General features: G+C 33.5%; 1 protein-coding gene across 1 annotated transcript; it reads left to right on the top strand.

The window, feature by feature from the left end:
• The first annotated feature begins 434 nt into the window (after positions 1–434).
• Positions 435–14,837, top strand: LOC142338595 (F-box-like/WD repeat-containing protein TBL1XR1-B). The gene is made up of 5 exons (XM_075388417.1): positions 435–640; positions 991–1,088; positions 4,746–4,912; positions 13,648–13,887; positions 14,629–14,837. Exons 1-5 carry the CDS (start codon positions 600–602, stop codon positions 14,830–14,832), a joined length of 750 nt encoding a protein of 249 aa, XP_075244532.1. The 5' UTR covers positions 435–599; the 3' UTR covers positions 14,833–14,837.
• Positions 14,838–15,906: the final 1,069 nt, after the last annotated feature.

Here is a 15,906-nt window from a genome sequence, read left to right on the forward strand (position 1 = left end):
TATTGCGTATCTAAGGCTCTGAATAGTTTTTCTTTTGTTTTCTTTTTAGTTTTGGGATTTTGAAGACTTTCGGAGGATGTGATTGCCGAATTTAGTGTTCTAATCAACTGCCTCCTCGGCTATGTTTTTTATCAATGTTGCGTAACTGTTTTTGCCTTGCCAGGTGACTTTTACATCTTTGAGTGAGCTTTGGGTGATCTAAGTTGCTCTCACATTCCCAATTCCGAGCAGCTAAACCCAATTGGCAGCAATTTACTACTAAAAGGCAAAAATAAAGTATTGGCCAATAGGACAGTAATGATCAAGGGGGATTGATAGTGTTAAATACTGCTTGATACTGCTTCTGATCAATTTCAAAGTGTCTAAATCGAAACTGTTCATCGATTCATCATTTGGAATATAAACGGCACAATTTTTTTTTGCTCGATAATCGGCTGTTTGGCCGGTAACATGTTGTTTTATTTCAGATTAATCTCTAATGTATTCTGTATTTTCACACTGACAGGGAACGGCGTTTGTTGTAACTCTGCAACACGAATTATTTTAACAGCCACAGTGATTCATTAATTAGTTGTTGGGAACATTGCATTGAAATCAAGATGAGCATTGGTAGTGATGAAATTAACTACCTTATATACAGGTAAGTTGTTTCCATGTTAAGATTTTTAAAAAACCGTGAATTATGAAAAGACAGACAGTAGTGACGTAAGCAACCAGTAAAATGTTGGTGGCTATTTTTGCCTCTTGATGTCAGTCATAGAATGACAATTGATTTCACGTGCAATTATCAAATGGTCCAAAATAAAGTCACCATGGTTTCAGTGGTTGGTGCGTTTTCTACGTTTGTTGGACCAAAAATTCTCAACTTTGCATGTGCTTTCGAATCATTTTCACGAATTGGGTGTTTAGCCGTCGCGTTGTTAACAACTATTTTTGTTTCTGAGGTAAAGTTTGTGTTTAATTTCTATCGTTATTGTGTACATTTTGTAGGTATCTTCAGGAGAGCGGCTTCAACCACACTGCGTTTGTGTTTGGAATCGAGTCACACATGTCAGAAACCAACATTAATGGAGGTCAAGTACCGCCAGGTGCGTGCCAATTTTTAATTAATAGCCGCCCTCATCTTCTCAGCCGGCTATTATAGCGCTCCTTTTTTTACAATTCAATGAATTTGAATTGTATTGGGGCGCTGTCTTTTTTTACGACTCGAAGAGGAGTATTGGAGAAGTCCTTTTTTTAAATCAATTTTTGGAGTGAATTTTGAAGCGGGAAATGAAACGCGAAAAATTTGGAGTGATTTTGGTGCTGAACAAAGTGAAGAGCGGAGCGAAAAGAGAGTGGTTTTTGATCATACAGCTGTTTTTGAGAGAGCGAGAAATTGATGTGTGAAAATTTTTTTTCTAAGCGAGCGAATTTTTTTTTGTTCACGTGCGGCTTTTAAAAGCAGTTTTCTTGCAACTTTTGATGGTTATGAGGTTTGATTATTATATTGTATTAGTTTTAGGTTTGTTTTGATAGGAATTGAAGGTTTCAAGTAGTTAATTTGATTTTTAATGCTAATTTGGAGGTTTTTGATCAGTTTTGCTGAATTTCAGACGAAATTTAATGAGTTTTTACCTGTTTTTTTTTGTTTTACTGCTTTAAGTGGGATTTGAATAGAAGCATGTTACTTAAGGAATTGTCAGATACCAATTAACTAAAGTTTAGTTGGTATAAATTATTTTTCTCTAAGGAAAAATGACCTAAGAGAAATTTTAAACCATTTTTCTCATTTTTTGCAGTTTTCTTTTTTAAAAATCTTACACAAGTGTCTTACCCACCCTATTATAACTTGCCCATTGTTTTGCGTGTTTTTAATTGCTCTAATCGCAAAGGAACCTTATTCGATTTTAAGTTTTCTTGTGGTATTGAAAAAAACTCATTTAGTTTTTATAGTTTTTTGTTTTTGAATGCCGTTTCTATTCCCTAATTTTTTATGGCATTTGTGGAGTTTTAGGGTTCATAATAGTTGTTTTAGTTGTTTAGTAATAAGTATGGGCAATTTTGGATATGAATAATTTTTTGGTTTGAGAAATATGACAAAAAAATGGCAAAAATTGGAACCATATTTCTTAATTTTTTTTTGCAGTTTTTCGGGTTTTTTTTCTGTTTTTTTTTTTAGAAAAGTTTCTTAAGGTTTTTGTAGGTTTTTGGAGGTTTTTGATCAGTTTTGCTGATTTTCAGACGAAATTTAATGATTTTTTACCTGATTTTTTGTTTTACTGCTTTAGGTGGGATTTGAATAGAAGCATGTTACTTAAGGAATTGTCAGATACCAATTGACTAAAGTTTTGTTGGTATAAATTATTTTTTCTAAGGAAAAATGACCGAATAATTGAGAAATTTTAAACAATTTTTCTCCTATTTTGCAGTTTTTTTTTTAAAATCTTACACAAGTGTCTTACCCACCCTATTATAACTTGCCCATTGTTTTGCGAGTTTTTCATTGCTCTAATTGCAAAGGAACCTTATTCGATTTTAAGTTTTCTTGTGGTATTGAAAAAAACTCATTTAGTTTTTATAGTTTTTTGTTTTTGAATGCAGTTTCTATTCCCTAATTTTTTATGGCATTTGTGGAGTTTTAGGGTTCATAATAGTTGTTGTAGTTGTTTAGTAATAAATATGGGCAATTTTGGATATGAATCATTTTTTGTTTGAGAAATATGACAAAAAATGGCAAAAATTGGAACCATATTTCCTAATTTTTTCGTGCAGTTTTTCGGGTTTTTTTCTGTTTTTTTTTAGAAAAGTTTCTTAAGGTTTTTGGAGGTTTTGATCAGTTTTGCTGATTTTCAGACAAAATTTAATGATTTTTTACCTGATTTTTGTTTTACTGCTTTAAGTGGGATTTGGATAGAAGCTTGTTACTTAAAGAATTGTCAGGTTAGTAATAAGTATGGGCAATTTTGGATATGAATCATTTTTTGTTTGAGAAATATGACAAAAAAATGGCAAAAATTGGAGCCATTTTTCTTAATTTTTTTTGCAGTTTTTCGAGTTTTTTTCTGTTTTTTTAGACAAGTTTCTTAGACTATTATGACTTGTATATTGTTTTGAGAGCATCTGGATGCACTATTGTCTGAAAAGAATTTTTCTTTGGTTTTATATGCTTTTGTAATATTAAGACACTTAACTTTTTCCAGTTTTTTAGTGCAAGTTGTTTTTAAGAGCTTTTTCATAATTTGGCCTCAAGTTTTTTTAAAACATTCACCTTAGTGGTTTTAGTAAGTACTAGTTGTTTTGATGAAGAAATTTTGGCAGAGATAGTTATTTCGGGATCACAAAATGACAAAATTTGATCAGATTTTTTTAATCATATTTTAACAGATTTGATTTTTTTTGGTTTTTACGTTTTTGTTTTATGGTTTGGTTTCAAGAAAATCAAAAATTAGTGGAGGCAATTTTTTTTGATAGGTAGTTGGATGGCGATTAAATAAATTTTCACTTCGAGTCGTATCCGGAATTCTTCCGGCTAGGTTTTTTTTAAGATCTGTTCACACATTTTCATGATTTTTGAAGTCAAATTGGAGTAGTGATTTTGATCACGCCGAAACAGGAAGTGGAGCGAAAAAGCGAGTGGTTTTTCGTTGTGAATTTTTTTGGCTCTAATTTTATGGTAGAGTGAGAAAACGGTGCTCGAACAGAAATTCGCTTTCTCGCTAGTGGTTTTTTGTTCACATGCGACAATTTCACTTTGACTTTTACTGTTTTTTCGGTTTTTTTGGATCAGAGTTATTTCTAAATGGTTTTCCCAATCCATTCATAGTTCATTATAGGCCTAGTTTTTATGTCTCAACCAATTTTCCATTTCTCGCCAGGGGTTTTTGTCCACATGTGGCATTTTGGCGTTTATTTCTTTTTTTTAAAATTTTTTTGCTGTGATTTTTTTGAAATGGTTTTCCCAATTCACTCATAGTCCGTTCTAGGTCTAATTTTTTGTTAAGTCAATGAAAATTCTTTGAATTGTACTTCAGGACTTATCCTGCTATGTTTTTTTACTTCGTCGAACTTTTTTTCGCTTTACCTTTTTGCCGCTTTTTCGACATTTTGCGTGAAATTTTTTTGACTTCTCTAGGCTACTTTCACTCTTCTATCATTCTGCTCAAAGTCCTTTTAAACAGCCGCTCAGCAAAGTAATTCAAAATGAAGAGAGTCAGTATAAAAAATCAAAGTCAGAAATAGAAACGGGATAAACCCATAAAACCCATTTTTAGATGCCCGGTACTTGAAATTTGTTCTCATAAGTTTTAGTTACTATCTATAATGCTTATTAGTATTGATACTAGAGCCTGTAGCCTCTCCTTGAGAGACAGGAGTATGTTCAACTACGAAATGACATCAAAATAAATCGCACTTAAAAATGTTTTCGTACAAAAATTAATATTTGTTGATATTTTCTTTTCTTTCAATCCCAATAGAGTTATGGGAATCAACGGCGGCTATTTTCCGGCAATCTGCCGGGTGTGTTTGTTATTTGGAAAGGTAATAAATGTTCATAAGAATTGTGACATATCTGAGAAGTATGTGCAGAAATTCTATTGGAAACTTTTTTCATACTTTTTTGAAAATTGTTTTCCAGCTTGTAAGGAATTTCACTGACGATTAACATAAGATGCTGCGTGAAGAACGTCTTTAACAGCAATGTTTTGCCAAATACTCGAAAACAAGTCATCAAAATGGTGCGTAAATTGTTCATGTTAAAATAGGTGCTCTGATCAGCATAATTCAGAAGGGAATGCAGTATGTGGAGGCAGAGATCAGCACGAATGAGGATGGAAGTATAAATGACAATCTGCAGTTGACTGATAACCTCTCACTCATAGATGCAGTCATGCCTGACATTGTGCAACAGACCAGAACAGCTGGAAATCAGGTCACAATTTAACTTTTCTACCTAAATATAACAGTTTCATGGTAAATTATGAGGGATATATTCTGGCTCGTCCTTCCCCAGTACCGTTTATCATCCCATTATCAATTCTTAAATGCTCGCGAACGAAGTTTGAAGCAATATTGTAATCGTGTATCCCGATTTTTATGCCAAATTCTTGCTTGACCGCTTTTAATTTTTCGCGTGATTTATCAGGCTTGACATCTTGATTTTTGTGTAATCATAATTGTGCTCTCATTCAGATTTTTAAGCAGCTGAACTCATTTGGAGCCAATAACCACTAAGAGTCAAATGGAAAGATTACCGAAAATGGTTTTTTTCAAATTGCCGAGAAGCGATAGCGAGGTTATCATTGGTTTGGTCTCGTGTCTTTTTTTTTACAATTCAAAGAATTGGAACTGTATTGGCGCGCTGTTTTTAGAGAAATATTTTTAATTGCCTGGCGCTGTCTTTCAAGACTTGTGAAAACTGTTTTTACTTCATGTAGTGATTGGAGTCTCCCCCCAAAAATAAAGCAAGCGAAAAAGCAAAATGCTTTTAACTTCAAATTGCTTTTACAGTTCGAAAAGGGTGTTTGTAAAAATTGTTTAGTATAGAGTTATTTTTTCGTTCAAATGCATCAATGTAATTGTTTTTAGTGGTAAGAAATGAGGGGTCTGTCGCCCACTTTTTGTTTGACTCATTTCAAATATATATGTATAATACATGTTGTGGCTTTGTGTGGCACAGCGAAGCCTTAGGCTTGATTTGGAGCCATTCCGAGCTCAAAAGACTAAATTTCAAAATGAGTCAAAAAGTGGGCGACAGACCCCCCATTTCTTACTACTGTTTTTATTTTTTCATTTATATCGCATCAATGTGCAAAAGGGTGTTTGTAAAAATTGTTTAGTTTAGAGTTATTTTTTCGTTCAAATGCATCAATGTGATTTTTTTAGTAGTAAGAAATGAGGGGGTCTGTCGCCCACTTTTTGACTCATTTCAAATATATATGTATAATACATGTGGCTTTGTGTGGCACAGCGAAGCCTTAGGCTTGATTTTGAGCCATTCCGAGCTCAAAAGACTAAATTTCCAAATGAGTCAAAAAGTGGCCGAGAGACCCCCCATTTCTTACTACTGTTTTTATTTTTTCATTTATACCGAGCAGATGATTTGCTAATGGCTTTCAATAACTATTCCCAGTTAATTCAAAATAAAGTTGCTTTGTTTTTCATTGAAAATTCTTTAATTTTTACTTCAGGAGTGCTTCGATTTCAATTGCTATTGAGCTTCAGTCTATCACGCTGGACGTCGCGGGTTCGAACCCCTTACTGGTCGAAATTTTTTTAATTCTTAAAATGCGAACAATATTTAATTAGTCTGGCTATAACTTTTCTCTGAAAACGTTTCAAATTTTGGCACAAGTATGTTTTGGATTGCACTTTTGAACGCTAATGTGTAAAGGGTAACTTCAGGTTATAAATTTTTTGTTTTTCTGCGTATTTGCTTAGCCAAGTAAAGCATATACGCATTCTCGATTAATATTTTATTTTTTTACAGCCACTTTTTTTTTAATTGTGTTTGACAAAAATATGCTTGTGAAGAGCACCGAAAAGTGTCTTTCGATATTTTATCATGTTTCTCTTTCGGATTTGTTTTTCTGAATTTGAAGACTTTTTTTCCACTTTTGTAGTCTCATAGTTGTTTTAAGCATTTTTGAGTAGGTAAAGCAGATCAAGAAGGGTTGTAATTTTTGTTTGGTAGCTTGCTTCGAAGAGAATCTTTTTTTCGAAGAACAGTTGCAAGTATTATCGAAAGTTTTTGTTCCGACCACTATAGTTGAGGATGAACTAATTACTCAGCTGGGTTTTTTTAGCCTATCGATTTTAGTTAATTTTAGCCGATCGATGTATTAATTGAGAGGTGTTAGTGCTTTCATTTTAAAAGGCTGCCAGGTTCAAAATTTGTGAGCATTCGAAACATATCCGTTAGTCGATCTCATAAGTTTTGCTCAAAGTTGTTCACAGTATTGTTAATGGTTTTGTCTATAAACAGAGAAGAGGGTTGCTGCATTGTTTCACCTGACAATTTTAGCTCCGAAGTTTCATAATTCAACCTTTTTTAGTCAAAAATGGCACCAAATATGTTTCTTTAGCCTTTTTTTCAAATTTGACGAAAGAGACCTAAAAAGTGCTGGCACATTTCTGGATAAACCCAGAAGAGTGCTGAATTTACTTTTCTGTCCTTTATGATTGTTATGCGCCGGTTTTTTTGCGAACATAAAGTAATCATTATAGGAATTGCATCATTTTTTGGTGTTGAAGTTTGTTTTTGCCAAATTATCAATATATGTTTCAATTCAAACAATTATCTGTTATTATTGAGCGCACATCAATTTAAAGACCAGTCTGGTTGGTCTCATCGTGGTTTTTGACAAAGAAAATTTGTTATGATTCTATTGGGGCGATGCTGTTTTTAAAAACTGTTTTAGCATTTGTTTTTCTCTGTTTATTACAGACCAGAATAGTCTCATAGCAGGGATCAACCATTGACATCTCATCAAAATGTTTTCCCCATGATCATATATGTTTTAAAGAAAAATTAATGGTTTTTTTGGCTTCCATCAAGTGTTTTTGTAAACTTTAAATGAGTGTGTTGCCCGCTTTTGTTCTATTTGTTGTCTCATGACCGAGTATAAAAAGATCCAGTTGGATCTCCCAGATGGTATAAGTTGAACTATATAATGCTTTCAGATTATACCTAATGGCTCGCATGTCTTTGAAAGTATTTGTTCTAAGAAGATCTCATTTATCTGTGAACTTTGGCACTTATTTCTGAGTTCTATAAACTTGCTGCTTAGTCTCAGTAAATACACTTTCATCTTTCTCGATAATGAGAGTTTAATCACTCTGGCAGTTGTTATCTTAACGAGTTTTGACATTTGCAATTTTTGAAATTGTTTGTTTTTGGCTAGTCAATTTACAATCTTTATAATATTTTCATTGGTTTTGAAAAACAAAACGAAATTGAACAAATAAAATGTGTTAAGTAAATAGCGTACGGTTTTAACGGCTTTGAATCTGTTTCCTTGCGAAATGTAATTGAAATTGATTTTTTCCTATTTTTTGTCTTTCTTTTTGTAGTCGTATCACATTCTGGATAATGGCTGGTCTCGGTGTCTTCCTCTGGAGACCTAATTAGTTCTAGTCAACGGTTTGAAAGATGATAAAATTAATGACCTTCAAGAAAACTGTTTTTGAACATTTTTTTTCGATTTTATTGAACTCTCTTCTCCTTTTTGACAACTAGTACCTAAGTCTCAATATATACATGTCCCATCCAATTTTTTGTGAAGCAACTATTATTTCCTTTAATGTTTTTTGTTGCAGCTGATAGTGGCTTTATGGCTTTGACACTGTTAAAAAAATTAGTTCTTCATACCGGTCGATTCGTTTTTTTAATTTTCGGTCGAGTCTTAAAAGTCAGTGTCCACTAATGAGAGGCAGATTTGCCTCTATCAGGTTACAAGTTAGTTTTTTGTTTGATTGTTGAAAATTTATGATTGTTTTTGCTTTTGATATTAATTCATTTGAAAAACCAATGAACTTTGAAATTAGCAAATTTTTTAAATATTTTTTTTTTGCGAACTTGTAGTATATTCAAAGTAAATCCCAGGTTGCATCTTCCTCTGCGGGGAAAAATTTTTTTTATGCCAGTTGCTTTTTTAGGGGTTTTGTTGTTTTGATACTTCAATTTTTCATGGAAGTTTTTCAGGGAATATTTATGGATGTTTGACCATTTTTGTTTTCTCGTCATATTACAACATTAATGGCGGTTTCCATCGGCTTTGAACATGAGAGCAGTTAAACCTATATAAAATCTTCTGTGAATAAATTGTGGGGAACGGCTTCGACACCGTTTTTTCACAAAGTTAAACTGAACTTGTGATTTTTTGATGTAGCTTGTTTGTAGTCGTGTGACATTTGGTGGATGACATGTGGGAGGTTAAAAGAACTTATTTAAGTTGATTTCAGTTGATATCTAATGTTTTTATCGACTTTGAAATTAATTTTTTCCAAAATTTAAACGTGTTTTTAAATTTTGCCCTTTTTGTCGACTTCGTTACGTAGTCGTTTATGCCATTTTGATGTTGTTATTAAATTTTTGAAACAAACAGATATTGAGATTTAGTCATAATTAACGTTTGTTGTTAAATGATTTTGTTTGTCCTGTATCCCTGGCAGGTCTCTTCGGCTGTCCAGGTGTCATTCTTTAACTCATTATCTTACTAGTGACTGTTCCCAATAGCTTTGATGGGCTACATAAGAATCTATCTAGTATTTTTAGTGGAAAGCTGATGATTGTCATATCTTTAACCTTTTTGTTCTTTTCTTGACTTTTTACCGAGTCTCAATAAAGACCGGTCCTATTGGCTTTGAACTCAAAATCAAGTTGATTGGTTCAGTTTAGATTTTATCTGATGCTACTTTGACTTTGTTCGTGATTTTTCATTTTAAAAATTTGATTTTGAGTTTGACAGTAATGAATTTGTTTGTTTGGTTGTTTGTCCAGTCTCGCAGTCTTACTAATGGCAGGTATCCTCGATTCTCCAATGAGATATTATCTAATTAATTTAAAGGGTTGCTTTTGAAAATTTTACTCATTAATCAACTAATTTCGAACAGTATGTATATTTTGAAAGCTTTCTTTCTCTTCCTCATTTGGTAGTCAATTAGGTCAAAAATGTGGATGAGCGGGTCCGGATCATTATGAGCCTTCTTGTTGTTCCGACCCACTTGTGGGGGGAGGAACTATATACTCAAATGGTTTTTTTTTTGTTCCGTGAATTATGGCCGATCGATATATTCATCGCAGAGAAATGTGAGTGGTATCATTAAAAAGCTCATCCAGCGTAGAATTGGAAACTTAAAAGATTTTTTTTGATTTTTGCTTTTTTCGAGGAGTTATCGAGGATTGAAGTTTTTTGTGAACACTAAAAATTTTACATGATTTTGTTCACTTTTAGTGTAATTTTTCGTCAAATTAAGATGTTTTTATAAAATTTTAACTCAAAATGAATCAATATTGAGTTCCTAATAGACGAACGGAAGGCGATAGAAAGACCAGTTCTGTTCTCATAGGGAAATGTACTATAAAAAAATCGAATTCTATTTGAGACCTCTTTTTAGAATTTTTCAATTTTTTTTTCTTCAGTCACCTAGAGACTAGTCACTTTTAATATCGAGGTCCCGTTAATGACAACCTGATTTACAGTCTAATGAAGTCCAATGAACAAGCAAATTGCTTTCAAGTAATCGCTCGTATTTTTTTTGGCTTCGACTAGTTTTCGTAATTTTAAGTACAATTTTGATTTTTTTTGAGGCTTTACTAAATTTTATGAATCCTATGGCATGGACTACTTGTTGACGAAAAGTGCAATAGGTTTCGCAATGAGCTTTAATTGCTCCTATCTGGAGCTTTGAGTGGACAGCTTATGGCTGTTAAGGCTTTAATAATGATTTTTCGAGAATTTTTTTTAACCTTAAATGATCATAAACTTCTTTTCGTGAATTTTAACTGAGTCTGAGTAATGACAGGAGCCCCCTCCTTTCTACTGGAACCAAAATTAATCTGGTTAAAGGTTTTATCTTTCAAGTCTTTGTTATATGACTTAAACGCCAGAAGATTTCAAAATTTTAAAAAAAAAAATTGTTTGGATATTTTCAAAATAATGGTTCCTCTTGAAATCTTATCACATTATCCTGATACTGAGATCTCCCATTGGCTTAGAGAAACGTTCAATGGATCATTGATAAAGTTTTCAGAGAAAAGCTTGTGGTTTAAATGGCTTCGACACTTTCTTCTCGTACTTTTCTGCTGAATTTTTGGTTTTTGCATGTATTTGTTGTTTGTTCCTTAGTCATAAGACTTATTGTGATGTCTTATTGATGATCTATGTTTGAAAAATAACCTTCTCCTCAAATGTAGTTATAACTGAGCGTATTTATTGACTTCGTTGAAAGCTATTGATTTTAATGACTGTTCAGACTTTGAAAATGACTTTTCGAGAAATTTATTTAACATCAACCGATCTTAAGCTTATTTTCGTGAACTGTATGTCCTTCTCAGCAATGACCGGACCCCCTTCCTTTCTACTTGAACCAAGATGAAACTTGTTAGCGGTTTTATCTTCCAGTTTTTGGTGCTATAACTTCGATGCACGAGTTTTCATAATTTTTTTTTTAATTTTGAATGTTTTTTTTTGTAATTTTGGTTCTTTTTGGAATCCAAACACATTATTCTAATACTAATAGTTGCCTTGGCTTCGATAAGAATTTCAATGGATCATTCATCAAATGGTCACAGAAAAGCTCATGGTTCAAATGGTTTCGACACTTTCTTCTTGCACTTTTCTACTTAATTTTTGGATATTGTCTTTATTTTGTTGTTTTTTTTTCATAGTCGATTACTTATCGTACTGTTATATTGATGACTGACGAATATCCAACATCTTTGTGGTCTCATCGAGGCTTTGCTTAGCGTTTTTATTAGCTTGCGTTGAGAGCTATTGAATTCTTTGGCGTTGAGACTACGGTTTTTCTCAAAAGTTTCGTTGTTCTAATGTATTTGTTCATGTTTGTTGATTTAGTGGAGTCAAAATGTTAAAAAGAAGAATTCTATTGCCATTAAAAACCTAAGTGAAACTCGATGAGTTTTACTCAAAAAGTTCATTTTTAATGGCTTCGATATTTTTTCGCTTTTTTTTTAATTTGCAGTTTTTTCCTGTTTTTTTTTCATTCTGTAGGTAGCCGTAAAATGCTGCCCGCTCTAATCAACTTGTAATTGAGGATTGAATGAATGATGTTACTCGAAGCAATCGGTTTATGGCAAATAGTCCTAAATTTTAGGATATTTTACTTTTTAAATATTTTTGAGGAGGTTTTCATTTTTTCAGTTTCTGTTGTTCTTTTAGTCAACTTACAACTAATTCTCATAATACAATTCCATGTATTGTAAAAATTAACATGTTTACTGATATTATGACGTAACTGACGTTTGCTTGTTGGACAATATGCGTTTTCATAAATTATGTGAATGATGTAATGTGTTTCTTTTTCTCTTCTTTTAGCACAATCGCGTAATAACAGATGCCAATGATTTTCAAATGTTAACCAATTGAACTTATTTATTCATTCAGTATAATTTTAGTTAAAATTGTATAAACAGAAATTGAACTTAAATACATAATGTGACATTATTAGTTAATGGTTTTAATGGCTTCATTAATTTGTTTTTGCGCAATGTTTGTAATTTGTTGTTCGTAATTTTTGAGCTTTTCTGCATCATTAGTCCTTTTCTATGGATCAGTCTAACCAGCGACGGGTGCTATTGGTTTCATGCTGACTTTCTAATAAAGTTTTCATGAGTTATTTTGTTTAAAGCTAATGATTTTTAATGATTTTGAAGACTTTTGAAATTATTTGGTTTAACAAATGTCAATTGATTTTTGAATTTCGCCTCAATATTTCTTTTTTGTCGACTGGTTACCTAGTCCCTTTAAGCAAGATCCCCATCTGCTGTTTAGTTAGGAAAAAGTAAGTCTTTTTAATGGCAGATCTCGTAATGAGGCATGACATTTTTTCATTCAATTATTAGTTTGGTTACAATTTTTTCAAATCTCAAAAATCTATTTTTGATTATCTCTTTGTCAAAAAAGTAAGTCAAAAGACAGTTGAGTCAAAAATGTAGATGAGCGCGGGTCGGAACATCATGTGCAAACGCACATTAACGAGCCGCCTTGTTATGTCTAAAATTCTTTCAAGGTGAAAGCAAAGACATGATGAAGCGCACTCAATGACATATGACAAAATATTCTGAAACTTCTTAAAAAGACTAGCTGCTTTATTGTAGTAATTCTAACCGTTTTCTCCCCGTTATATAAAAGAGAAAGAGCATATAAGGGCGTAAATATAAAATTCACTCGAAAAAGTTTTTAAGGATGAAAGGTTTCAAGCACGTTTGATGCCTACAGAAGTTTGCGTCCCTTCCATTCTTTTTCGAAAAATTTGAGGAAAGAAGGCTTTTCTGCAGTCTGCTAAAACGAAATATATTACAGAATTAGAATGAGTTCCATTATTGGACACTTTGTGAAGGGTGTCAGTGGACAAGATGATGCACTGCTGCAGTTCCTTTCAATTGTTATCTTGCAACCTGTAAACGAGTTATTTTGAGTAATTTTGGTTTACTTTTTTTGATTGCTCTCGAACAAAGTTGGAAACAATTATTGTAAACGTGTCTTTTTTATGCACAATTTTTGCTTGACCGTATGTGCGCTTTTGTTCTAGAACATTCTTCACTCTCAAGTGATTTTTTCACGCGTGAGCTCCTAATTTTTGCCTGATCTTAGTTTTTGCTTGACATGCGGGCGGAGTTATAAAATCAGAGGTAAAGTCTCCTGCTAACATAAATCCTATTGTGAGCGATAACCGATCAAAGTCCCTATGGCATAGTGACGAAGGTGGTAGAGTTCTATCCTGGTGGTGGCTAGTTTGAACCCCTCAAAAGTCGGATGTTTTGCACCCACAAAAAACTACCTCTTGTATATTAATTTATTCTACTTGTAGTTCGAGAGCAATGCCTCCGAAGCCAGTATGTTTGTTCGTCCTGGTTTTGAATTTGGTTAGATAAAATTGATTTGTTGGTTATCTTCTCGCATTAAAATAATGCTTCTTTATCAGCTGAAACCCAAAACAGAACCCGACACTACAGATGCCTCTGGCAATAATCCAGCAGGCACCAATTCTTTAACTTCTGACCAGAACTCAACCGTGTCCTCGACATCAGCTGCACAGGGTCAACTTAATTCAGCACAAGGAGGCAGTGGGGGAGGAGATTCCTCGACACCAATGGACACCTCGACGTCTGGATCTGGAGTTGGCGCTGGCATGGTTCCGTCTTTCGTTGTGCAACATGATCCAGTGAGTTCTAGTTATTTTGCATTGCCATGTCAACTATGATTGAAATTTATAATCTAAAATCGGTAAACATTTTTTGCCTCTTTAGGTCTGCTTTCTTTCAGAAACCATGAGAACTCTCACATTTTTCTTCCAAGTTGAATAGATCCCTATTTTATATTTCGTAATTGATCCATAATCGATTATTTAGAGCATTTGACTCATTGTAGCCAGTGAAATGGTTTTACCGTCAGCTAATGAATTAATGTGAAATAAAAACTTATTTCCCAACGCATAGCGTTACAGGCCGGGATGATGTCGACAGCAATGACCGATCTGGTCGTCACTGTTGTCCACGCGTGCTCAAAAACTGCCATCATAAACATATTGGACGGATACTTCCAATGTTTAAGCAAATTTGAGTTTCGCTTACTGTGTTCACATGCGCTTTCAACTCTGATCTTCAAACGTAATCGTGAATAGCACTGACATTTCGAAGTAAATTTACTCGATAAAAATGTACTGATTGTAACGTAATGAGAATTGAAATTTGATCATCAATGAAGGAACCAGCGTGCACAAAATTAATGTTTACAGCTTAAGATCAGCTTAACTAACAGCTGACTTCATCGGAGACCAAGGAATTATACTTGCCTAGTTTTAGTGATCTATCATCTTTCTGAGCTCCAAATGTTTAATTTAAACAACCTCAATTTTCTTTTCTAAAATTCAACTGATGCGAAATTGAGATTAATTTGTCTTCAGGTAGTGATTCCACATGGCAAAGTATCAATCCTGAAGGGTCACGAGTCAGAAGTGTTCTCTTGTGCTTGGAACCCAAAGAGAGATCTTCTGGCTTCTGGAAGTGGAGACTCGACTGCCAGAATCTGGAATGTGGAGGAACAGGAGCCAAGTCATAAGAGGCTGCAGCATTGCATCAATGAAGGGGGTCAAGAGGTAAGAATATAGTCAAAATGCAAATAACAATCGTTCAACTCAGCTTTGGCTCAAATGATTTCGCTGTTCAGGGGTTTGAGAAACGATAGTTCAATCTGAGTGTTATTTCGATTATGTAAAATTGTTGAAATTCCTTCATTTCGCCGCAGAATCCTTAATTTGCAGCAAAATCTTGCTTTTCCAAACATATCAAAAAGGATCCAATAGTGTTAAGTCAATATTTGCTGAAAAACCCAAAAATTGTTGAGGCTAATCCAAGCCAATTTAGTTCAATGCAGGAAGGACCAACAGAGGAAAATGACAATTTTCGAAAAGTGAAAAAAATTGGTAATTTTCTGTGGATATGTTTTGTAGAAGCAGAATTTTCTACAAAAAAACTGGAATAACAAACGATTCTTTTTAGAGCTTGTTCGCTTCTTTCCTCAAAATTCAACAAAAATTGGTTGAGCTCATCTTCCAAACGCTTCTTTCCTCTAAATTCAACAAAAATTGGTTGTTCAGATCGGTCATTCAACAAAAATTGGTTGAACCCAAAAACTGGTTAACGGAATGCAAAAATTGGCGAAATGAAGGTATATATGGACTAGGACACTAACTTGTTGAAAGCGAGAGAATCCGCTCAAACAATAGATTAGTGAAAACAGGAAAGAACGTGGAAAAATATGATAAACTTAGTTGGGCAACTTTTGGTTGTTTCGTGGCAAGGCAGTTTCGCATTGCGTTTTGAGTAATTTCTAGCTTTACCTAAGTAAATTTGTTTTTTTTTCAGATTATGTAAACAGCTTAAATCGGTTGAAATTGGACTTTGTTAACATCAGCTCTTGTGGCTTTGTGATAGTGAGTCGTAGGAACGCATTTCCACGCTGGTGCTGACTTCGAGAATATAAATAATACTTTTGTCTTTATTATAGCTGCGAAGCTGTAAGCTGAGCGTAGCTATATTGCGGTGCTCTTGGTTTTTACGACTCGAAGAGGAGTATTGATATTCTACAGGTTTTTACGACTCGAAGAGGAGTAATGAGATTCTACAGGTTTTTTTTTTTAGCAGAAAGCAAGTTTGTTCATGACCTGAATTTTGACTTCTTT

The sequence above is a fragment of the Convolutriloba macropyga genome, chromosome 4 (assembly GCF_964194025.1).
Source record: "Convolutriloba macropyga chromosome 4, txConMacr16.3, whole genome shotgun sequence".
Taxonomy (NCBI): domain Eukaryota; kingdom Metazoa; phylum Xenacoelomorpha; order Acoela; family Convolutidae; genus Convolutriloba; species Convolutriloba macropyga.